General features: G+C 58.0%; 1 protein-coding gene across 3 annotated transcripts; it reads left to right on the forward strand.

Moving 5' to 3' along the window:
* Positions 1-1,105: 1,105 nt before the first annotated feature.
* On the forward strand, positions 1,106-24,136 carry CARMIL3 (capping protein regulator and myosin 1 linker 3). 3 transcript variants are annotated; one of them, XM_090053128.1, is made up of 40 exons: positions 1,106-1,361; positions 3,344-3,438; positions 3,609-3,659; positions 3,932-3,991; positions 4,949-5,070; positions 5,171-5,250; positions 5,502-5,563; positions 5,815-5,888; positions 6,375-6,450; positions 6,688-6,776; positions 7,002-7,096; positions 8,041-8,127; positions 8,336-8,445; positions 9,011-9,088; positions 9,181-9,257; positions 9,379-9,483; positions 10,258-10,327; positions 10,553-10,634; positions 10,751-10,847; positions 11,861-11,915; positions 12,168-12,340; positions 12,516-12,584; positions 13,632-13,725; positions 13,825-13,923; positions 14,594-14,722; positions 15,444-15,557; positions 16,202-16,377; positions 16,498-16,585; positions 16,751-16,885; positions 17,018-17,081; positions 17,973-18,193; positions 21,285-21,397; positions 21,472-21,775; positions 21,842-21,967; positions 22,241-22,301; positions 22,390-22,479; positions 22,748-22,875; positions 23,016-23,169; positions 23,268-23,372; positions 23,765-24,136. In XM_090053128.1, exons 1-40 carry the CDS (start codon positions 1,322-1,324, stop codon positions 23,881-23,883), a joined length of 4,167 nt encoding a protein of 1,388 aa, XP_089909254.1. In that variant the 5' UTR covers positions 1,106-1,321; the 3' UTR covers positions 23,884-24,136. The 3 variants fall into 3 exon arrangements, with proteins under 3 accessions (XP_089909254.1, XP_089909255.1, XP_089909252.1); XM_090053129.1 differs by having other exon boundaries at positions 1,107-1,361; positions 5,502-5,572; positions 21,285-21,373; XM_090053126.1 differs by having other exon boundaries at positions 1,109-1,361; positions 5,502-5,572.

Consider the following 24,136-nt stretch of genomic DNA (forward strand, 5'->3'; position numbering starts at 1 on the left):
CTCCCTCCACCCCCCTGTCCCCGCACATCCCATCTCCATCCACCCCCACAGCCCGCGTCTGTCCGCCTGTCCACTCCTCCCCGCAGCACTCAGCCCGCACCCGCCATCCAGCCCCCTGCTCCCCTGTGTCGGTCTGTCTGTCCAGCCCGCCTGGCCTCCCCGAACACCCCTCTATGTGCCTGCTTGTCTGTCCGCTCCACACCCCACCGCCCGGCTGTGTCCCTCTATCCCGCCCTCCCCCCGTGCACGGTATCCCGGCCTCCCTCCCCGCCCATCCCCTAAGCTCCCCACCCCATTTCCCCCCCCCCATCTACACCCCTGCTCCATCTACGCGTCCTTTGTCCACCCATTCCCACGCCATGTCGGTCTGTCTGTCCAGCTGTGTTTGCCCTTGCCTGTTTCTCTACCTGTCCCTGCCTCCCACCCTCCCCACACCCCTCCGTCCATACGTTTGTTCCCATACATGCTCTCCATCCATCCATCCCCATAACCCCCATCCATCCATCCATTCGTCCGTCCATCCATCCCCACAGACCCACCGCCTCATTTCTCCCTCCCTCAGCACAGACACTTTCTTTCTCTCCTTCCTCCTCCTCTCCCTCTCTCCCCCCCCACTTCCCACCCCCCGGGGGACTGCCGGGCCCAGTGGGGCCGGGCGGGGGCTGCGGATCGGGAGTGGGGGGCACCGAGGGCGGGGGGGTGGGGTCGCTGTGCTGCGTTCGGGCTCTGACTGTGTGCCCCCCCCTCCCCGTCAGGGGATTAATAAGCTAACTAGCGCCTGAGCCGCTGTAATTAACGCCTGTTCCTTCAGCTGGGTTTAACTGGGGGGTGGCGGGGCCCGGCTCCGCGATGCAGGGAGGGACCCAGGCCTCCGAGGCCACGCCCCCAGGGGTCCCCCAGGTACAGGGCGCGCGGGGAGGAGGGACCCAGGTGTCCGGGACGACGCCCTCAGGGGACCCCGCGGCTCCAAGAGACAGGCAGGGACCCAGGCATCCGGGACCCACCCCTCGGAAGACCCCACAGCTCTGGGGGCGATGGGGGGGGGGGACCCAGGCGCCCGAGGCCCCTCGGGGTGCACGGAGGGACCCAGGCGTCCGGGCAGATGTCCTGCGGCTCCCCAGCGCCAAAGGACCCAGGCGTCCGGGACCCACCCCCGGGGGGGCCCCCCGACTCCAGGAGGGACCCAGGCGTCCTGGGGGCGGGGCCAGGGCCGGGAGGCGGGGCCTGCCAGCCCCGCGCGGGGGGAGGCGATGCGCAGCCGCCGCCACCGCCCAGCCCGGCCCGGCCCGGCCCGGCATGTGGCTGCGGCCCCGCGGCTGCCATGGCCCGGCCGGCGGGGGACGTCGCCCGCGAGCTGCAAGGTACCGGGGCCCGGCCCCCGCCCCCCCCAGCCCGGGACGTGGTACCTTCCACCGCCCCCAGCCCGGGACGTGGTACTTTCCAGCGCTCCCCTCCCCCCCCCGGCCTGGACTTGGCACCTTCCACTGACCACTCTCCCCACTCCGGCCAGGACATGGGGCCCCCCTGCCCCCGCTTCTGGGAGCATGACCCTGTCCATGGTACCCCCCCCATCTCGGCTAATGGTATCTGTTGCCTCCCACCGGCCCCCAGCCTTGCTAATGGTACCTTCTGGACCCCCTCTCCTGGCCCCAAGCCCTGTTCATGATACCCCCAGCCCCACAGCGTTGCTCATGGTATTTCCAGATGTCCCCTCAAACCCCTGTCTGTGGTATCCTAAAGCCCCCCCCCCCGACCCTGCCCATGGTACATTCCAGTCTACCCTTGCCCTGTACCATAGACCCACCCAGCCCTGTGCATAGTCTGTTCCAATGCTCCCTCCCCTGTCCCATAGACCCCTCCCCAGAGACCCTTCACACCCCCCACCCCTTGCCCTGCCCATCGTAACTCCAACCCCCTTAGGTCCTAGCTGGTATTCCCCTGACACCCCCTGTCCATGGTACCTTCCAGACCCCCTCTCCAACTCTGTTAATGGTACCCCACAGACCCCCCCACCTGTGGTATGTTCCAGGCCCTGTCCGTGGTACCCCTGAGAACCCCCCCCCATCTAGTCCATGGTACTGCGCAGAGCGCACCCCCCACCCCTTGTCTGGAGAACTCCTGACCCCACCAGCCCACCTCCAGGGTAACTTCCAGTCCCCCCTCCCCCCGCAGACTTGTCCATGGTACCCACCACTTTCCCCCATTCCCTGGGTTTTCTGGGAGGGAGGATGGGGGCTAAGAGCCCAATGCCTGGGTTCTTTCCTCACTTGGGAAAGACAGTGGGGTCTGGGTGAGGCTGGGAGCCTGGACACCTCCTGGCTGTGGGAGGGCACTGGGGAGAAAAAGCTGGAGGGACCAGAACCCTGAGTTCCTCCCTGGGCTGTAGGTGGGGGTTGGAGGTTGGTGGGGAGGGCACAGAGGGGCCAGGTGCTGGGAGGCCTGGGTTGGGAGGGGAGTGGGGTTGGTGGGTTTGAGTAGGGTGGGGCCAGGGGCCCAGACACCTCGGTTCCCTGCAGGCCAATTGTGCCTCCCTTCCCCTCAAACCACCAGCAAGGCCCCCATGGGGCCAAGGGAAGCAGCTGCCTGCTGAGCTGGGTTGCAACACAGGAAGTGTGGTCAGGCCTGGGTACAACCATACCAAGCTCAGACATCTGGGACAGACAGACAGACACCCATACCCCACCCATGCATGCACACAGCCTGTGTGTCTGGGGGACAGACACCCAGGGGTCTGGGTCTCTCTCTCTCTCTCACACGCACACATGCATGCACACCCACAACCCAGACACTTGGGTCACCCCCCTCCCCCAGGTGTCTGGGTCTCTCTTTCACACACACACGTGCATGCCTGCACACACACAACCCAGCAGCCCCCTGCCCCTCCATGTGTCCATCTGTCTATATATCCCAGCAGCCCTTAGTCTCCCCATCTCTGCCCTGAGCACCCCCACTCCCACTAGGGGCTGTCCCTGCAACCATCATCACCCCCCCCCCATACCTGCCTGCCCCTCCCCAGCCACTCCCCCATCCAGTTCCATGCACCTCCTACCCCTGCACATCCATCTGTCTGGTGTTTCCCCGCCACCCTCACCTTCCATCCATCCATCTGTCCGTCTGGCTGTCCCTGCCATCCTGGTGACCACCCAGTCTGGGGAACCATAGTAGCAGGGGGCTGAGTGTCAGGAGTGAGGGGTAACAGCAGAGCTGGGGGCAGAGAGCAGCTGGTTGTGGGAGGGAACCAGGTGGGCAGTTGCAGGATAGAGGTCCCATCCCCACGTTGGATGGAGCTGAGGGGGAGTCCAGGATGACACACCCCAGTTCTGACCCCCCTCTCCCCTTACAGAGAGCATCCGGAAGGTTCTGAACCGGCCCCAGATCCACCTCCTCGTCCGGGTCAAGGTGGAGGCCAAGCCCAAGAAGCTGGAGGACCGAGTACTGGTGAGGGGGCTGTGGGTTGGGATTGAGGGACACCACCTGGATGGGGGGGCAGGGGAATGCAGGTCAGGAGTGAGGGGCTCCAGAAAGCCTGGGGGGCAGGGGGTCATGGGAGCTCCCAACCCCTTCCCCATGCTCATTGACCAGGTGTATCTCATTACTTCCATCCCCAGGTCCTCACTGCCTGGCGCATCTACCTGTTTGGGGTCAAGGTGCCTGCGAAGGTGAGTTGGGAACCAGGACAACACAGCACATGTACATGGAACCCAGGCATCTGGGAGACACACAAACAGATCCCAGGCATCTGGGATGCACACATGTGCATACACACACACAGGACCCAAATATCCAGTACACATGCATGCACACACATAACCCATGTGCCTGGGAGGCATGTGTGCACACATGCACATGCATGCACACACAAACACACATACCACTCAGGTGTCTGGGAGACAGACACACATAGCCCCTCACTCCTGTCTCCCTGTCCCAGGTCGAGAGCTCCTTCAATGTCTTGGAAATTCGGACAATGAACAAACTCACCCCCAGTCAAGTAAGTGTCCCTAGTTGCCCCCCCAGCTCCCTCCTCTGCTGCCCCAAAATGTCCCCCTCCCTCAACATGCTAGCAGGGGCTGTGGGTCACGAGTGAAGACACAGGACATCTGGGACACCCAGCTCGTCCACCCATCCATCTATCTCTGTAGAGGTGCGTCCCAAATGCCTGGGTCCTGTGCCCTCACTCACAACCCACAGCCCCTGCCCCTCCCACTGCACACCCTCCTCCCCCTTGCCATTGGAGTGACCCTCACAGACCTCCAGGCCCCAGCCTTGCCAGTGTCCCTCCTCCCTCTCCCCTCAAGGGCTGAACGAGGTGAGTGGTTAATGACCAGGGTGTCTTTGCGAGTGAGGTGACACCTCCAAGGTGGGAAGCACTGGATGCAATCAGCTCGGCTTGGGCTGGGCTGCCTCCTCCCACCTCTTCCTGCCTCCTCCTCGCTGCAGAATTTCCCTCCCTCCCTGCTTCTGCTCATCCCCCCACAGCTCCACCCCTCCCTCCATCGTTCCACCCCTCATCCCTCTATCTACCCTCCCTCCATCACTTCCCCCGACTCGTCTGTCCTTCCATCCTTCTCCACACATCTCATTCCACACACCGCTCCACTCATCCATCTGTCCATCCATCCCTACACACCTCACTCCTCTCTCCATTTCTCCATCCATCTTCCATCCATCCTGCTCCCCATGTGTTTCTATGTTTCTCATCCCTCCTTCCATCTGTTCATCCATCCTTCCATCTGGCAATCCATCCATCTCCATAGCCCCTTCCCTCCACCCATAACTTTATCCATCCGTCCATCCACCCATCCCTCTCTATGCACATCATTTCTCGTTCCACTATTCCATCCATCCTTTCATCCCTCCCTCCATCCCGCCCTCCATGCATCTCCACACATCTCATCCCGCCGTATGTCTGTCCATCCACCCATCCATCCCTTTCTCCCTCCCTCAGATCCTGTTTGACACAGAGAAATCCACCTACAACCTCACATTCCCAACCTTGGACAGCGCCGACCACGTGACCCGCCACGTGAATTCTGCCCTGGCCAAAATCTTCCCTAGCTCTGCCTCGGGGTAAGCAGGGCCAGTGGGGAGTACCGTGCTGCAGGGGGTGGGGGTGGCGCATGCCTGGCATGGAACCCAGGTATCCGAGCCCCCTGCCCTTCTTTGGCAGGTGCCTACGGACCCCTGATACCCCCCAGGACACATCCCCCAACTCAGAGAGCTCCACCTCCACCAGCCATAGTGTCTGCGGTGAGCAGGGGAGGAGAGGGAAAGGGGGTGGATGGATGGGGCAATGGGGATGGATGGAGGGATGCCATAGACAAATGGATGGACAGAAGGCTGGATGGAGAGAGGGCACGCAGGGCATTGAGGCAGGTGCGGGTGGTTCTCCAGATACTGGGCAGCCTGCCCAGTGGGGTGGGGTGGGTCTCTGTGGGGAGGGTCTTCCCAGGGCAGGGACGGGGCCAAACACAACCTGTGTCCATCCGCCCACCCATCAGGGGGCTTTTCAGAGACCTACGCCGCCCTGTGTGACTACAACGGCCTCTGCTGCCGTGAGGAGGTGCAGTGGGTAGGTCGGGACAGGGGGTGGGGCTTGGGGAGGGGGCAGAGCATCCTGGGGCTGTGGAGGGGTGGGGCAGAGGGGAGGGGGAAGTGACAGGTGACGATTATTGGGCTGTCATTGGTTGAAGGGTGGGTGAAAGGATAGGAGTGGAGACAGTGGGGTGGGGAAGGGGATAGGCCAGGGGACAGGGCCAAGGGAGGGGCCTGTGGTGGGGCCCACCCACTTTCCCATCTGGCCCCTCCCCCCAGGATGTGGACACCATCTACCATGCTGAGGACACACGGGAGTTCAACCTGCTCGACTTCAGCCACTTGGAAAACCGGTGAGGGCCCCATGGCCCTGGAGACCCCCCATTAGGCCCCAGGCCCTCATGAGATACCTCCACATCCCCTGAGACCCCTCCAGGTCCCCTGGGACCCCGCCAAAACTCCTCTGTGGCCTCTAGGGTCCCATCTGACATGCCCCAGGATCCCCTGAATTCCCCCTGGTTCCCTGGGATTCCTTTGATACTCCAGTACCTCCCTCAGACCCCACAAGACCCTCCCAGACCCTCCAGGACCCCTTGAGACCCCCCTCAAGACCCTTCTGAGACCCTTCCAGGTCCTCCATACCCCGCAAGACCCTCCCAGATATTCCAGAGCCCCCCTGACATCCCCCCTCAGACCCACAGGACCCTTCTCCACCCTGCCCCACTGCTTCCATCCCATATCTCCCTGGGAGGAGGGTCCCTCCAGCTCTGCCCACAGTGCTTGGGGGGGGTGTCAGGGGGCAGTTCTGGGGGTGCTGACTCCTTCCCCCCCCACCGCAGGGACCTGGCTTTAATCGTGGCCGCACTGGCCTATAACCAGTGGTTCACCCGGCTGAGCTGCAAGGACCTGCGCCTGGTAAGTGCCCCCACAAGTGCCCCCTACCCCCTTTGCCCTCGACTGCTCCCCATAGCTGCCCCCAGCCCCCCACAACTGCCCTCATCCCCTGGTACTGCCTCCACCCCTCCAGATCATCCCCCAGCACCCCTGTGTTTGCCTCCATGGACCCTAAATTGCCCCAGCCCCCAGCAGAGGAGGGGAAGGGGCCGGGGGCTGCCCCCAGCTCTATCTGTCCGTCTGCGCATCCATCTGCAGGGCTCGGAGGTGGCTGAGCAGGTGCTGCACACGGTCAGCAAGTCCCAGCACCTGGAGGAGTTGGCACTGGACAATGCAGGGTTAAAGACGTGAGTGACCCCCCCCCCCCCAACACCACACACACACACTGATCCCCAGCCCTGGGGAGGGGAGTTCCAGTTTTGTGGGGGACTGAGCCCAGAGGTCTGCCCCAGGGTGGGGGCTCAGGGCATCATGGAGCCTTGATCCAGCCCCAGGGGCCCTCAGCCCTATGGTGGGAGGCTGGAGGGCATTGGGTGGGTCTGGGTGACGCCCCTCCCTCCACACCTGCACAGGGACTTTGCTCTGAAGCTGGCAGCTGCTCTGGGCGACAACCCTGGCTCGGCCCTGCGTGGCCTTGACCTCTCCCGCAACCCTGTCGACGACAAAGGTGGGTCCCCCGCCTGCCCCGAGACTCCCAAGATTCCCGAGAACCTGCCAAGTCCCTACACCCCCTGAGCCCCCAGCCCACCCTGTCCACCTAGACCTCACCAAGACTATGGAGGGCCCCAGCCCCTGAGGTCCCTAGGCTCCCCCTGGACCCCTGAAATCCCTCCAAGACCCACTGAGACCCCCCAGTCCCCCAAGACTTTCCACAGCCCCACAGATCCCCTGAGGGTTTCCAGAGACCCCCCAGCTCCCTCTAGCCCCCAAGACCTCTCACTCTCCCCTGCCCCCCATCCCCTAAAACCTCCCAGATCCTCCCCAAGTCCCCCCTAGTCCCCAGGCTCTTAAGACCCCTTAGCCCCCAGGGCCTCTCCCACAGCCCCCCAATGCCCCAGGGCTCCCAGATGCCCCAAGACTCCCCATCTGTGCCCCCAGCCTCCCAAGACCTCAGAATTCCCTCACAGTTCCCCCAAGACCTGCCCCAGGCCCTCTGCCCATCCAGCCCCCCAGGGCTCCCTGAAGCCCCTCAGCCTTTAAAGAGCCCCCTTGAACACTCCTCAGGCTCCCATCTATTTGAGACCCCTCCCCACAGCCTCCAAGACCTCCATTCAGCTCCCCAGGGCCCCCAGCCCCCTGGGATGCTCCTAGCCCCCCAAGACTTCCAATGCCACCAAGATCTCCTGAAACAGTCCCCAAAAGCTCCCCTGGGTTCTGAGCCTCCTGCCCCTAAGTCTCTCCAGTCCCATGACACCCCCCTCAAAGCCCTCTGCAGCTCCTTCTGGCCTCCAAGGTGTCCCCTCCCCACCCCACCAGGGTCCCCCAGCTCTGAGACCCCCCTGTGCCCCCAGACAGCCCCCCCCCAATTCAGGGACATAGCGGGGTTGGGCAGGAGGGGGTAACCCACCCAGTGCCCCCTGGCTCCCATGATCCCCTGCTGCTGCCCCCCAGGTCTCGGGGCACTGAGTCAGCAGTTCCTGTGCCTGCCTAAGGGGCTGCGGCTGCTTGGCCTGGCCCGGACAGGGGTCACGCCCCGAGGTACTGGTGCCGGGTCAGGGGAAGGTCTGGGGACAGATGGCAAAGGAGGGGAAGAGGCCAAGCTGGGGACTGGGGCAGAGGGTGGAGGGGGTGATCACACTGCCGAGGGGCATAAAAGAAGTGGGTGGGGGAGGAGACATGGCCTCTTAGGTGCCTGGAGGTGTGGCCAGGTGATGACCCCACCCTCTTGCCCCCCTTCCCCTCCCAGGCCTCACGGCCCTGTGCCAGCCCCTTGGGGCCAACCCAGCCTTCAGCAGCTCTTTGCAGCACCTGGACCTAAGCAAGAACCCAGGGCTGCTGGCAGGGCCGGAGGCCCATGTGAGTGTGGCTTGGGAATGAGGGGCACCGGCAGGGCAGGGGGCTGTGGGTTGGGAGTGAGGGGGCTGGAGCAGGACAGGGGCTGCAGGTTGGGAGTGAGGGGCACTGGGGACCAGGGGATTGTGGATCAGGAGTCAGGGGCACCAGTGGGACTGGAACAGGACAGGGGCTGTGGGTTGGGAGTGAGGGGAACTGGGGGATGGGGGACTGCAGATTGGGAGTGAGGGGCACCAACAGGGCTGTGGTGGTAGGGGCTGTGGGTCAGGATTGAGGAGCACCAGGAAGAAGGGGGGCAGGGAATGCAGGTTCAGAGAGAGGGACACCAGTAGGGCTGGGGGTGGGCAGGGGCTGTGGGTCAGGAGTGAGGGGCACTGGGAGAAAGGGGACAGGGGGCTGTGGGTTCATAGTGAGGGACACCAGTGAGGCCAGGGAAGGGCAAGGACTGCAGGTTGGGAGGGAGGTTCCCAAGGGGGAAGTGGGTTGGGGCTGTGAATTGGAAGTGAGGGGCACCAGCAGAGCTGAGGGGCCCCTGCCCCCACCACGTGTGCCCCTCTGCACCCCCCAGGGTTTATTCTCCTTCCTGGCTCAGCCCAATGGTCTCATTCACCTCGATCTGTCAGGCACTGACTGCGCGGTTGATGTGGTAAGTGGGGGGGTAGGGGAGGGATCCAACCCTAGCAGGGGACCCCAGGGATTGTGTGGAGCTCAGTCTGAGTGTCTCTGCCCCACCCCCAGCTCTTTGGGGCCCTTCTCCATGGCTGCTGCCCCCGGCTCAACTACCTCAACCTGGCCCGGAACAGCTTCTCCCACCGGTGAGTACTGGGACTCCCAGTGCCCCTCACCTTTGACCTGCAGCCCCCTGTCAGTGCCCCTCACTCCTGACCCTGCAGCCTATGGGATCCCAGGTCAGGGGTGACATTGGGGTCCCTCCAGGAAAGCCAAGGAGATGGTGATGCCACTGCGGCAGTTCTTCTCCAGCGCCTTTGCTCTCAGTTACGTCAGCCTGGCCAGCGTGCGCCTGCCTCTGGAGGCCTTGCGGTGAGCACACAAGTGTGCGAGGGTGTGTGCAAGTGTGTGTGCTTGTGCATGTGTACATAGATTCAGGGGTGCAGGTATGCATGGGGGTGCTGCTACCACAGATGTGTGTTACATATGTGCAGAGGAATGTGAAGGAGCATGTGCAAATGTGCCAAGGCATGAGCGTGTGTGCAGTGTGTGCAAACACATATGTGTATGCGTGTGTAAGTATGTGCAGAGACATGTGCAAGTGTGTAGGGTGTGAGTGCAAGGGTATGAAGGAGTACGTGCAAAGGCATGTGTAAGTATGTGCAGGGCTGTGTGTAAGCATGTGCAAGTACATGTGGTGATGTGTACAAGCGCATGTAGAGGTGTATCCAAGCATGAGTATGTGCAAGCTTGCATTGAGGGCATGTGGAAAGGCATGTGAATGCCTGTGTGGAGGTGTGTCAAGCATGTGCAGGGCCATGTGCAAGAGGGCATGATGGGGTGTGCTACTGTGTGAAGGAAAGCGTGCAAATATGTGCCATGGTGTGTGCAAGCCTGCATGAGGGCCCATGCAAGCATGTGTGGGGGGTGTGCCCTTGTGTGAGTAAGTGAGCAAGCACGTGGAAGCGTGTGCATTGGGAGTGAAGGGACATGCAAGCGTGTACAAGAGCGTGGGCACATGCAGATGTCCCTCTGCTGCCCCCTTGCTATGAGGAGGAGCCTTCTGCATGTGGGCAGGGCTGAGAAGGGAGGCAGGGACTGCCAGAGGCTCCACTCCCATCTCCCTTTCTCCTCCCCACCCCACAGCTCCCTGCTCCAGGGGCTGGCGGCCAACACCCACCTGTGTGACATCCACCTGGACCTCAGTGGCTGTGAGGTGGGAGCAGGGCTGGGCTCATTGGACGCAGGGTATTGGAGCAGGGCTTGAGAAAAGGGAGGAGCCTGAGGTTACTGGGGGTGAGGTTTGGGGTGGAGGAGAGGCTTAGGGCATCAGGGTAGGGGAGTGGGCAATAAGGAGCAGGGCTGTGGAGGAGGGCATGGGTCCCCAGTGCTCTCTAGCCCCTGCCCCTTACCCATGCTCCCCCCCCCACCACCACCACAGCTGCGGGCACCGGGGGCACAGGCCCTGCAGGACCTGCTGGGGGGTGTCGGTGCTGTGGGCAGCCTTGACCTCTCTGACAACGGTAAGTCCTGTTGCCCACCCTGACCCTGTCCCAACCCCAGGGGGAGGGCCATGGGATGCCCTGCCCCCTGGCCACCCCCCCGACCACCCTCCCCACACACACTTTTCCCTCTCTAGGCTTTGATGGAGACCTGCTGACTCTGGTGCCGGCTCTGAGCAGGAACAAGGCCATCAAGCATCTCTGGCTGGGCAAGAACTTTAATGTCAAGTCCCGGTGGGTGAGGCCCTGCCCCCTCCAGGGTACATTGCCTGGGTGAAGAGATCTATGGTGACCCTTCAGGGCCTGTTGCTTAACAGATGGACTCCATGGTCACCCATCAGGACCCATTGTTTGGGTGATGGTAACCATGGCTACCCTGCAGCTCCCATTACCTGGGCAACAGGATCCATGGTCAACCTTCAGGACCCATTGCCTGGGTGACAGTATCCATGACAACCCTTGCCTGGGTGATAGACTCCATGGCAAGTCTACAGGGCCTGTTGCTTGGGCGATGGGATCCATGGTGACCTTTGTAGATCTGTTGCCTGGGTACTGGACTCCACAGTCACCTATTGCTTGGGTGATGGTCTCTATGGCAACCCTTCAGGGCCCATTGCCTGGGCAATGGGATCCATGGTCAACCTTCAGGACTCATTGTCAGGGTGATGGAAACCATGGTGATCCTTCAGAACCCAATGCCTAGGTGATACAATCCATAGAGATCCCCATGGACCCCTGGGAGGGGCAGAGACACTACAGTGATCCCTTAAGGCTTACTGAATAGTCTCTGGTCTCCACAACAACCATTCTAGCCCCGTACCCAGGGCACCGGCCCCCATGGTGTTCATCATGAGCACTGAACCCCTATGATAGTCTGTGCATGTCATGCCAACCAATCTGCACCCTTTAGCAGGAGGTTGGGCACCATGAAGATCAACTTAGACCCATGGCAACCCTCCTAGCTGTTCCAGATGGTGCTGACCTCCATGGCAACCGTGCTGAACCCATGAGAAGAGGTCATATACCTAGATCAGCCCGATGGGCAGAGGCACTCATGGCAACCACTTATTGGATGAGTGACTGGTGTCCTGGGGACCAGATGAGATGTCTGGTTGGGGGCTGGGGTAGGTTGGGTTGGGAGTTGGATTGGTGACCTCCATGGTGCCTAGGGCAGGGAGTTGAGGGAAGGATTCCCAACTTCCCCTCTTTACTAAGACCCCCTGGACTTGTCCCCTTCATGTCCCAAGGATGCTGGAGGAGATCCTTCATAAGATTGTGCAGATGATACAAGAAGAGGATTGTGTGAGTTTGTTCCCTCTCCTGCCCCACAGAATTATGATGTTTATGCAGGTCAGGAGTGAGGGGTATCAGCAGGGCCAGGAAGGGCAGGGAGCTGTGGGTTGGAAGTAAAGGGCACTGGCAGGGCTTGGTGGGGATAGGAGGCTGTGGGCTGGGACTGAGGGACACTGGCAGGTTGGGGAGACATGGGACAGTAGGTCAGGAGTGGGGTGCACCAGTAGGGCTGGGGCTGACCCCTCCCCACATCCACATCAGTCCCTGCAGTCCCTCTCAGTGGCTGATTCCCGGCTGAAGTCCCGCACAACCATCCTCATCAATGCCCTGGGCAGTAACACATGCCTGCGCAAGGTGGATCTGAGTGGGAACAGCATGGAAGACCTGGGTGCCAAGATGCTCTCCAAGGCCCTGCAGATCAACAGCACCATGCGGTGGGCTTCTGTCTGGGGTGGGGGGGCAGGTGGGGATGGGAGCAGTGCGGGAAGCCTTAAGGTGAGGGTGCCCTGGGATGGGGGCAGGGGGTGAATCGATGGGGTGGCTGGGAAGTGGGGGGTCACCAGAGGAAAGTTGCTGTCTTACCCCGCTCAGCTATCCCCACCTTCACAGGAGCATTGCCTGGGACCGGAACAACACTACAGCCCTGGGCTTCCATGACATTGCTCGTGCCCTGGAGAAGTGAGTGCTGATTGGCTGGGTTGGGCACATGAGGTGAACAGGGTGCGCTGGCTTGAGTTAGACATGGGGCGGGGAATTTCTGGCAGGTTGAGCTGGGTTGAACTAGGTTGAGGGGTTGGGTTGGGTGTGGGTCAGGTTGGGTTAGAGGGGTCAGATTAGGGGTTGAGTTGGGGGTTGGGTGATTGCGGGGCCAGAGCTGCATTCTGGGCTGGGTTGGTTGGCTGGGAAGGCAGAGCTGGCTGATGGGGGTTGCTGATTGGACAGGCTTAAATCAGGTTAAGCTACTTGAGTAAAGGTGGGGACAGATGGGTAGTTGGGTTGGTTTGGGTCATGCATTGGTTATGGCATAAAAAGAGTCAAGCTGGGTTTGGTTGACTTAAGTATGGAAGGGGTAGAGTTGGGGGTGGGTGGGGTGATGAATGGGGGTGTAGCTGGTGATGGGTGGGGTGATGGACTGTTGATGGATGGGGTGTAGTTGGGTGGTGGGTAGGGTGTAGCTGGGTTGCTAGTGGGTTGCTGGATGAGTGTTGTTGAGTGGTGGGTGGAGTGGTGGATGGTTGATAGATAGGGTATAGCTGGGCAGTGGGTAGGGCGATGGGTGGTTGGTGGATGGGAGTGTAGCTGGGTCATTGGTGGGGAGATAAATGGTTAGATAGGTGTAGTTGGGTGGTGGGTAGAGTGATGGATGGGGTGTAGCTGGGTTGCTGGTGGGGTGATGGATGAGTGTAGTTTGGGTGGTTTGGTGGATGGTTGGATAGGTTGTAGCTGAGTGGTGGCTAGGGTAATGGATGGGATGGGGTGTAGTTGGGTGGTGGATGGTTGATGAAGGTGGTACAGCTGGGTGATGGATGGGGGTGTGGGTTGAGGGATGGATGGGGTGTAGCTGGGTGAGGTGACAGCTGGGATGTAGGTGGGTCGGTTGATGGATGGGTCATGAATGGGGGTGTCATTGGGTGATGGGTCAGGTGGTGGGTGGGGTAGTTGATGGTTGATAGACGGGGGTGTCATAGCCACATGTCCATCTTACTTTCTCTGCTTCCCTCCCAGCAACTATACCCTGAAGTTCATGTCCTTCCCCCTGAGTGACATCACAGCTGCCTACCGCAACACCCCCGAGAGGACGGATGAAGTGTGGCAGAAGGTAGGTGCTGGGGCTCAGGCTAAGGCCCAGATCCTCCTGGAGGTGAGGGTTGGTATCTTTCCCTCCCCACCATCTTTTCTCCCCTCCTGCCACCTCCAGATCCAGTGGTGTCTTCTCCGAAACGGGCACTGCCAGAAGTTCTCACAGGAGCAGGCCTTTCGGCTACAGCAGGGAATCGTTACCAGCAGCGCCGAGCAAGTAAACGTTCCCAGCGCTCCCAGCCCTCCCCCTCACCCCAAAAACAAACAAACAAAAGTGTCAGTAAAAATGTTTGGTCGTAAAAAAATGTCATTAAAAAAAAAGAAGGCTTTTTCCAGTCCCAGGGTGGGGGCCCTTTCCCACCGGGGCACCAGTTCTTATCCAGTCCCAGGAGAGCAGAGGGTCATTTCCTCCTAAGGGAGTTAGGACCCAGGTCAGGGTTGGGAGGGGTCTTTCCCCACCATAGGGTACTAGTTCCCAACCAGTCCACCCTAGAACAGGCATAGGTGGGCTCAGGAAGGTAGGAGATGGGGCAGAGGCCTCTCATCAGAATTGGGTGCTGACCACAGAGTACAGCATGGAACATAATGGGGCGGGGCAAGGGTCTTTCATCAATGGGAGACAGTGCATAGGACAAGTGAGGGGTCTTACTCCTCCATGAGTTGCCAGTCTCAACCCAGCCTCAGGATGGTGTGCAGGCAGGTTCAGGGTAACAAGGCAGGGCACCAATGAGAGAGAGTGGATGGAGCTTGGAGATGCAGGGAGGCAGAAAAAGGAGGGGGATTTGTCCCCACTACAGAGGGCACCAGTCCCAATTCAGGATTAGAGCAGGGTAAGGGGCTGGGCAGGGGTCCGGGGGGCTGGTAGTGACACCGCTGTGCCCCAGCAGATGCTGAGCCGGCTGTGTGTGCGGGTGCAGGAGGAGGCGCGGGCTCTGCGGGGCTGCCCAGCCCAGGCCATCCAGGATGAGGTGCAGCAGGCCCGGGAGCTCGTCAAGGAAGCCAAGAACTCGCGGGCGGTGAGATGGCCCTACTCTCGCCCCACTCCACCTCTTCCCTGACCAGCATCGCTCCCTCTGCCTCCCCACCAACCTCTATCTACCTCCCTCTCTCCATCTTATCCTGCTCCCTTACTGAAAAAACATTAGTAAAAAAGTTGGGGTGTGAGTGAAAAAAAAGTTTACAGTAAAAAAAAGGAAAAAAACACACAAAAAATGCTTGAGTTGGCAACTCTGGGACCTAGCCCACATCGGGGTCCAGGGTATGTGGGGGAGGTGGTTCTCCCCTTCCAGGGGCCTCCAGTTCCCAACCAGGCAGCCCTAGGGCAGAGCACAGGTGGCCTCAAGGATGTCAGGGGCAGGGGTGGGGCCTCTCTCTGTTAGAGGGTGCTGGCCCCAAGGTGGAGCATAGGATATATGGGGTGTGGCAGGGGGCTTACCAATGGGAAAGAGTGGGTGGGGTTTGGGGGCAGGACCACATGGGGGCTTTCCCTGTCCTGTGTATCTTATTCATCTATCCATCCAGTGTCCCCCCCCAGATGTTCCTCACATCTGGTCCTGCTATTGCCACTTCATCTGGTTGCCATGGGACACAGTCCCCCTACCCCCACCAGCTGTGACCCACATCTGGAAACCACTGCCTCTGGGTTCCCCTGGGGTCCCAGTTACCTCCTCCATTGGACTCGCCCCTTATACATCTCCCACTAGCCCTCACAGCTGCCCCATTCTTCCCCCTCCCCAGCTTTTCCCCAGTCTCTATGAACTGGGACACATCCTGGCCAGTGATGGGCCAGTCCGGCACCGTCTTGAGGCTGTGGCCAATGAAGTGGCCAAGGCTGTGGACAAGGAGCTGCAGGTGAGCAGGGCAGGGCCCTAGAGTTTCCACAGGGCTTGGCAGATCAGTATAGGAGCCCTCCAGGCTTAGGGTTTGTGGGGGTTGATTTTTGGGGGGTTGTTTGGAGGAATCCCAGGACTTGCAGGGAAATGGCTGAGGGCTTAGGCTGGGGGGACATCTGGGGTGATTGGAGGGGGGATGGGTCCCACTGGAGGTCCCCTCAGGAGCCCCCATATGTCCATCCACTAACGTCTCCTCCAATATATCCAGGTAATTAGCCAACCATGTACCCAGCCATGGTCTACCTATCATCTCCCCCACAACCATGAAAACATGTATAGAACATCATCCATCTATCCAATGTACCTCTCCATTCATCCTCCATCCATCTGTCCATCTAGCATACCCCTCCATCAATCCATCCATCCATCCGTCCAGTCTACCTCTTGTTTATCCATCCATCTATCCATTGTACCTCTCTGTCCGTCCATTCATCCATCTGTCCATTCATTCAGTATACCTCTCTATCCATCCTACCATCAGGGCCTACATCCCTCAGGGCTTACTTGAGAGGGACCAAGTATGGATTCCCTGGTAGTGGCTCTGTGCCCTTGGGGTGTCTCTCAGCCTCAGGTCCCCCCATCCCCTCTCCCCCTCCCTCACAGGTAATCCTGGAGTCCATGGTGACGCTGACACAGGAACTGTGTCCCCGGGCTGTGCGGGCAGCTGAGGGCCACAACAAGATGTTGGGGGCCGTATCGGAGTGGGTCACTGTCCCCCGCAACTTTGTCCGGGGAGCCCTGCTGGAGCAGGCTGGGCAGGACATCCAGAACAAGCTCAAGTGAGCAGGGAGGATGGGGGTGGAGCTGTGGGAGGAGGGGGATGGCCTAGATGGTGGTGGGCATTGGGGATGCGGTACGGCCCAGTTTCTGACTCTCATTCCCATCTCGTCCACCCCCAGTGAGGTTAAGCTGTCGGTGGTGACCTACCTCACCAACTCAGTGGTGGAAGAGATTCTCCAAGAGCTCTATAGTGTCCACAAGAGCCTGGTAAGCCCCCCAGCCCTGACCCCATCTCCATGGTCCTGCTACAGGACCTGCCCCCTGGCTCCTCGCCCCCAAATCACCATCCCATTCTCCCAGCCTCAGCATCCTCTCCATCCCTTTCCCTAACTTCCTGCCCCCCACAATGGGCTCTTTGCCCCCTCCTCCCAGACCCGGCACTTGGCTTACCTCCGACAGCTCTCCACAGAGCAGGACAGCTCTGGGGGGGACCTCCAAGACCAGCTTGCCCGGAGCCGACTCCGAGACCAGGAGGAGACCACAGATGATGAGATGGGGACTGCCATTGTAAGAGGCGGGAGAGTATTGCATTGGGGGGTGCGTGGCATGGCCCAGCCCCATCCCTAAACCCCTCAGAGGACAGGGAGGCAGTGGGCTGGTGTGGCTACACCTGGGTCACACACCTTGCTATCCCCTTAGGACACCATTGCCATCAAGAGGCAGAAGCATTGCAGGAAAATCCGACCTGCCTCAGCCTTCATCAGTGAGTGATGGCAGGAAGCCAAAACCTCCTCTTCCTCCCTTCATCCATCTGAAGACACCTCCACCTGCTTCATAGCCACATGTCCATCTGTTCTTCCATCTACCTATCCCTCCATCCACCCAATGTACTTCTCCATGTGTCCATCTATCTATCCATCCATCCATCCATCCACCCACTCATCCATCTTTCCCCATCTCAACCAGCTTCCAGGTATCCATGATTCATCCATCCATTAACCACTGCTCCAGTCCCTCTACATATCCTTCCAATCCCATACAAACCTCCTCCATCCATCATATAACCCTACCACCATCCATATAACTTCGATGAATCTATTGACACACCTCTCCGTCTATCTATCCACCCACCACCACACCTTGTCATACCTTTTTCCAACCATCCACCTATCCATTTATGTGGCCGCCACCTACCCAGCTGGAAACTACTCCTCTGTCCATCTACATAACCATCCATCCATCCAGTGTACCTCTCCACCCATCCATCCTGCTATCCATCCACCACTACACCTTGCCATCGCTTTTGTCAACCATCCACCTATCCATTCATGTGTCTATCACCCACCCAGCTAGAAACCATTCCTCTGTCCATCTACATAATCCATCTATCCAATGTACCCATCCATCCATCCATCCATCCCCATAGCCCCCATTGATTCATCCATCCCCATCCATCCATCCTTCCATCCATCCACTCACTTCTCCATCCCCTATCCTTCCCTCCCTCCATCCCTACATCCACTGGCAACCCCTGTACTGTCCATCCATCTATCCATCCAGGTTTCCTTCCATCTCCCTTCTGCCTCCTCCACCCTTCTCTCTTGCTCAGTCTGCCCCTGTCTTTCTCTTCCCCCCCTGCCCCCTTCTGCTGCAGGCAGCACAGACCATGAAGCCGAGACCCCTGCACCCTCGGGCCCCGACTCGCCACCAGGCCAGCCCTCATCTTCGGCTAGCAGCAGCCAGTACTCACGGTCCCGCAGTACCTCCTTTGAGGTCCTGGCAGACCTCCCCACTGAGGGTACCCGGCTGGAGCATCGCACGCGGGGGCGCCCCCGGCCCCCTCGCAGTGCCCCCCCAGCCCCCCGGCACAACCACGTGAGTCATGGGCTTGGCCTAGGAACACCCAGCAAGTCCTGCCCTGGGCACCGCTAGCTCCATGATCTTATTTTTTTTCTTTCTTTACTCCTCCATTACAGCATTTTCTCATTCACTTTCCTTCTCCATTCACTCATTTTTCCTGTTCCCTCAGTACACTCATTTCTTATGCTGGTTTTCTCTCTTTCTCTCCATCTCTCTTTTTCTCATTAATTTTTCCTCTCTTCCTCCATTGATTTTGTTATTCATCTGTTTCTCTTTTTCTCCATTCAATCATTCATTCACTCACTTCCTGGTTCATTCATTCCTTTTCTCCTTCATTTCTTTTTCTTTTCTCCTTGTTTCTTTCTTACTTTCTTCCATTCATCCATTTCCCCCACTTTTCTTCCCTTCATTCTTTCGTTATTTATTCCTTTACTTTTCCATTTCATCATTTTTTTATTAATTTTTCTTTTCCAGTAATTTATTTTTCATTTTTCCCCTGGTGCATTCACTTCTTTCATTGGTTTTCCTTCTTTTTCTCCATTTATTCATTTTCTCAGTAATTGTTCCTTTTTTCCCATTCATTCATTTCTCTTTTTCTGCATTCATTCACTTATTCACTTCTTGGTTCCTTCATCCCTTTTGTCCTTGATCTGTTCTTTTTTTCTCTCCTTATTTCTCTCTTTACTTTCTTTAGTCTCTTCATTTTTCTCTCTTTTTCCCCCTTCATTCATTTGTTTAGTCTTTCCCTTATTCTGTTCAATCATTTTTTCATACTTTTCTTCTTCATGCATTCATTTTCCTTATTTCTACAGTTCATTCATTTCTTTAATTGGTTTTCCCTCTTTTTCTCCCATTGTTCATTTTCCCATTCACTTATTTCCCTTTTTTTCCATTCCTTCATTCACTCACATATTCACTTCCTGGTTCGTTCATTCCTTTTTCCCTTCAATTTCTTCTGTTCTTCTTGTTTCTCTCTTTGTTCCCTTCCTCCATTCATTTGTTTTTCCTTCTTTTCTTCCCTTCATTCTTCCTGTCATTCTGTCTTCCTTTACTCCATTCAGTCATTTCTTTTTCATTTTCCTTTTTCTCTGTTCATTTGTTCGTTCATTCATTCATGTTTTTTCCTTTATTCTTCTGTTTATTCTCTTTTTTTGTTATTTTTCCTCGGGATGTGCATTTTCTACCCTGGTTTTCCCTCTTTCTCTCCCTTCATTCTTTTCCAATTTTTTTCTCTTTTTCTCCATTCATTCACTCATTTGCTTCCTGATTCATTCAGTCCTTCTTTCCTTGATTTCTTTTTTCTCTTTCTTCCTCTCTTTGTATCTTTCCTCCAGTCATTTTCCCTCTTTTTCTTTCCCATATTTTTTCATTCTTTCCTTTTCTCCATTCAGCCCTTTTCTCATTCATTTTTCTTCTTCTCTGTTTGTTGACTCGTTCATTCCTTTGTTCATTCTTTATTCGTTCTTGGTCTGATCATTTATCACTCTCATTGTTCTTTCTACATTTGTTCATTTTCTCTAGTTCATTTTTCTTCTCTTTTCCTCCTTTCCTTCATTTTCTTTTTCTTTATTCATTCATACCCTTCCTCATTCACTTCCTGGTTCATCAATTCCTAGTCTCACTTCTCTCTCTGTTCCTTTCCTCCGTACATTCATTTCTTTCCTCTTTGCTCCCATTCATTATTTCATTCTTTCTTCCTTTACTCAGCTCAGTCATTTTCTCATCCATCTTTCTTCTCCATTCATTCTATTTTCCTTTCCCCTCACTGCATTCATTTATTTTGTCGTTTTTCCCTCTTTTCCTCTCTTCATTCATGTTCCTATTCATTTGCTTCTCTCTTTCTCTGTTCATTCATTCGTTCACTTACTTACTGGTTCATTCATTCCTCTCCTCCTTAATTTCATCTTCTTTTTTTCTTCCTTCCCCATTTGCTCTTCCTCTCTTTTCTCCATTATTTCATTTCTCCCTTCTTTTCTTTTATTCGTTCATTTTTTCTTTCTTCCTTTACTCTCTTCAATCATTTCTTTCATTTTTCCTTCCTTCCTTTTTCCTCAATTCATTAATTTCTTTCATTGTTTCCTCTCTTGTCCTCCACTCATTCATTTCTCTTTCTCACCATTCACTCTTTCCCTATTCACTTTTTCCCCCATTCACTTCCTGGTTCATTCATTCCTTTTCTGCTTGATTTCTTCTTCTTTTCTCTTTGTTCCTCTCTTCATCCCTTTCCTCCATTCATTCATTTCCCCCTTTTCTTCCCTGTATTCATTCTTTTGTTGGTTTTCCCTTTGTTCTGTTCAGTCACTTATCCTCATTCATTTCCTCCTCCTTCATTAATTTATTTTTCCTCTTCCCTGTGTTCATTTGTTTCATTCCTCCTTTTCTCCTTTTGTGTCTGTTTCTTCATTTTCTCATTCATTTTCCCTGCCATAATTTATTCTCCCATTTGTGTTTTCTTTTTTTTTTGCCTCTCTTCATTCATTCTCTCATTTTCTTTCTTTACTCCTGTCTCTAATGGAAACTAGGAAAAATGGATGAGAAAACCATTAGTTTGTTTTTCCTTTTTCCTCCTTTTCTTTGCTCCATCTTTCTTTTTCCCTTTTCTCCTCTATTCATTCATTTCCTCATTCTTTTCCTCTGTTCATTCTTTTCCTTATTTATGTTTTCCTTCTTTTCCTCCTTTCATACCTCTTCTCATTTGTTTCTTTTTCTCCTTCCTTCCTTCTCTCTCCTTTTCACTAGGAAAGGGGCTATCTTTAAAGTTAGAAGACCTCCCAAACAGGAAGACCTGGTTCCTGCAGGAGGGACTTCCTGTGTAGCCTGGGGAAAGGGGAGGGGCTATCCTAAATGTGGGAGGGGCCAAATGGTCTGGGTCACCATAGCAGGAAGTCCCAGTCACTGGGCTCTTGACTTTCTGTTTCCCCCTCAAAAAGAGGGAGGAGTCATCTTCAATGTGGGAGGATCCTGAAACAATAGACCCTCCAAAGAAAGAAGTCCCAGCAGCCAGACAGGTGGGACTTCCTGTTTTGCCAGGAGGGTTTGGGAGGAGTCAATCTTAAAGTGACAGAAGCCCATTCTCCTCCCCTGTCCCCCCTCCTCTTCTCCATAGGCTCGGACACCTGGGCCCCTGGAGCCCCAGCAGCAGGAGAATGGGACGGCGCCACGGCTGGATGAGGGGCTGGAGGAGTTCTTTGGCAGGCGGGTCCTGGTGGACAACGCTAGGTGGGATGCTGGTGGTGCGGGAGGGGCAAGATCTGCCCCTCCAGGGGTATCTGATGCCTCAGTCTCCCCCACAGCTTCCCCCGGCCCCCGCGGGGCTGTGGGCTGCGACCAGGCCCCTCTGACCCCCTGCCCCCTGTGCACAAGAAGAGGAGGAAAGGCTTCTTCCACTTCCGCCGGCACCGGAGCCTCAAGGGGGAACGAGACGTTGAGGAGCCCCCCCCACCCAGCCCGCCTGACCCCCTGCTTATGGGCCCCAGAGACCCCCAGGCCCCAGCTGACCTGGAGGAGGAGGAAGGACTGGAGGCTTGGGGGCTGGGCATGCCCCTGCCAGGCTTGGGGAGTGGCCCAGTGAAAGGACTGCCCCAGCAGGGGAGGCAGGTAAGGGGCAGGGCCAGGGGGGAACTGGGGGTTATGGGGCAGGGCTTGACAGCTGCATCTCCACAGGGTCTCCATGGTGACCGGGCACCTGTCCCTGAGAGGGTGGAGCCGCTGCAGCCCACCCGTGTGCAGGGCATTGCGCTGCCTGGTATGGGGCGGAGCAAGGGGTGGAGCCTGGATGGGAAGAGAGAGGTAAGGAGAGGAGTGGGGCCGGAGCAGAGCCCATACCCACTCCCACTCCCACTCCACCAGGTGTGGTGCCAAGAGGAAGTGGGAGGCAGTGAGGGCAGGGCTCATGCCCATAAGCCACACCACCTCCCCCTTGTGGCCTATAGGTGGGTAAGGGGTGTGTCTGTGGGTGGGGCTTAGGGTAAAGGCCACACCTACTTTCATGGCCTGGCACAGAATGAGGGATGGGGCCTGACAGCAGAGGCCACACCTCCTTTGACCCTTGGCCTCCCCTAGGGGGCAGAGCTGGAGCGTGGGGGCAGCCTGCGGGAGCGGCGCCGTTTGTCGGATGACTCGGGTAAGGCCCTGCCCCCGAGACCCACCTCCCTGCTTCGCCCCATCCCCTCCCCCCTCTGACTCCTCCCCATTCTGTCCCCGCCCCCCAGGGCAAGGCGGCTGGAAGCCCACACCCCCCCCACAGAGCTCCAAGCCCAGCTTTGCTGCCATGCGCCGGGCCGAGGCCAGCTGGGACATTGGTAAGGCTGCAAGCTTCCCCCAGCAGTGTCCCTAGGGCTGCAAGCTTCCCCCAGCAGTGTCCCCAAGGCTGCAAACTTCCCCCAGCAGCACCCCCAGGGCTGCAAGCTTCTCCAGTGGTACCTCCTGGGCTGCAAGCTTTCCTTATCAGTGCCCCTCAGGGCTGTGAGCTTCCCCCAGCAGCACTCCCAGGGCTGCGAGCTTCCCCCCAGCAGTGCTTCTGTGCTCCAGACCTGATTCCTCCTCCCACCTCCCCCCACCACCCCTCAGCGGAGGAGAGTGTGTTCCGGGACAGTGAGCAGACAGACGTGCTCCCTCTGGTCATGGTGAGGAGTGAGGAGGGGGTCATGGACTCTGCCCCTGGCTCTGGGAGGACCCCACCACTTGCCCCAGCAAAGGTGAGAGGAGCTGGAAGCAGGGGAAGAGCCGGGGGGAAAGGCAGGGGGCAAGAGCTGCAAGCGTCCCCCCAGCAGTACCCCCAGCTGGGAGTTGGGGCTGTGATTCCTGACCCCTTCCCCCCTCCTCCCCCACCCCACAGAAGCCAGTGGCTGTGCCCCGAAGCTGGACCCCCCCTAGCCAGCCCGGACGGAGCCGCAGCAGCGAGGAGGGGGGGGCAGCTGGAAAGACCCCTGAGGACCCCCAGACACCCCTCCCTGACACCTGCCTCCGCCTGGAGGAACCGGATCTGGAAGGTACTTTGGGAGGTGGGGGAGACCAGGGGCTGCAAGCTTCACCCAGCAGTGCCCTGGGGTGGGGAACAAGGGGTCCATCACTTTGTCCCCCTTTGCAGGGGAACCTGAGGGGGGCCGCCGGGCTGCCCCCACCAAGCCCAAGAGGACACGCCGGGCGCAGTCATGTGACAAGCTGGAGGCTGATCGGGATCTGGGCCTGGGAGGTGAGACTGCCCACCCCCGCTCCTGGGGGCTGCAAGCTTCCCCCAGCAGTGCCCTGGTGGGGGTGAGGAGCAGGGGCTTCAAGCTTCCTTCAGCAGTGCCCTCAGTGGGGAGGCAGGGCAGGGACTGCAAGCTTCCCCCAGTTGTGCCTTGTGGGGTTTGTGCAGGGCACTGCAAGCTTCCTCCACCAGTGTCCTCAGTGTGGGGGCAAGGGCTGTGAGCTTCTCCTGGCAGTGCCCTGAGGTAGCAGGGCCTGTGAGCTTCACCCAGCAGTGCCCTGGAGGAGCAGGGGCCTCAAGCTTCCTCTGACAGTGTCCTCAGGGTGGGGAGGGGAGGAGCTGCAAGCTTCCCTTAGCAGTGCGTTGAACCTCCCTGCTTCTTTCTATCCTCCTAGGTGCTGCTCTGCCTCCCCCACCCCCCCCTCCGGAGCGCAGTGTCCCCCCACGCCGGCCCCGGCCCCCCCTGGCCCAGCCCTTCCTTGCAGTGGGGACCCAGGAGTCTGGGCTGGACTGATAACCTCCCCCACCCCGCAGCACCCAAGGACATTGCCCCAGACATGGGACCATCAGTGTGGGGGGCAGGGCCCTGCCCCCCTCAGAAGCCCTGCCTCCTTCCTCGGAAAGGCCCCCTTCATTGGTCGTGAGGTCTCCTGCATTTCCCTGGAGTGGGGGTGCAGGGTCCCCCTACCCCAACACCCCCCTACGTGCTCTTGCCCACCCCCTGTCCTGGCTTGTACAGTGTGGAGAATAATAAATTATATATGAGA

This window comes from Crocodylus siamensis, chromosome 6 (assembly GCF_052110815.1).
Source record: "Crocodylus siamensis isolate JL-2025a chromosome 6, ASM5211081v1, whole genome shotgun sequence".
NCBI classification, from domain to species: Eukaryota; Metazoa; Chordata; order Crocodylia; family Crocodylidae; genus Crocodylus; species Crocodylus siamensis.

Excerpts from the sequence above, each read along its gene's own strand:
- CARMIL3 (XM_090053126.1), top strand. The coding sequence starts at position 1,322 with ATGGCCCGGCCGGCGGGGGACGTCGCCCGCGAGCTGCAAG. Across the intron at positions 3,439-3,608 it reads AGCTGGAGGACCGAGTACTG|GTCCTCACTGCCTGGCGCAT; the intron begins GTGAGGGGGCTG and ends TTCCATCCCCAG. Across the intron at positions 10,848-11,860 it reads AACTTTAATGTCAAGTCCCG|GATGCTGGAGGAGATCCTTC; the intron begins GTGGGTGAGGCC and ends TCATGTCCCAAG.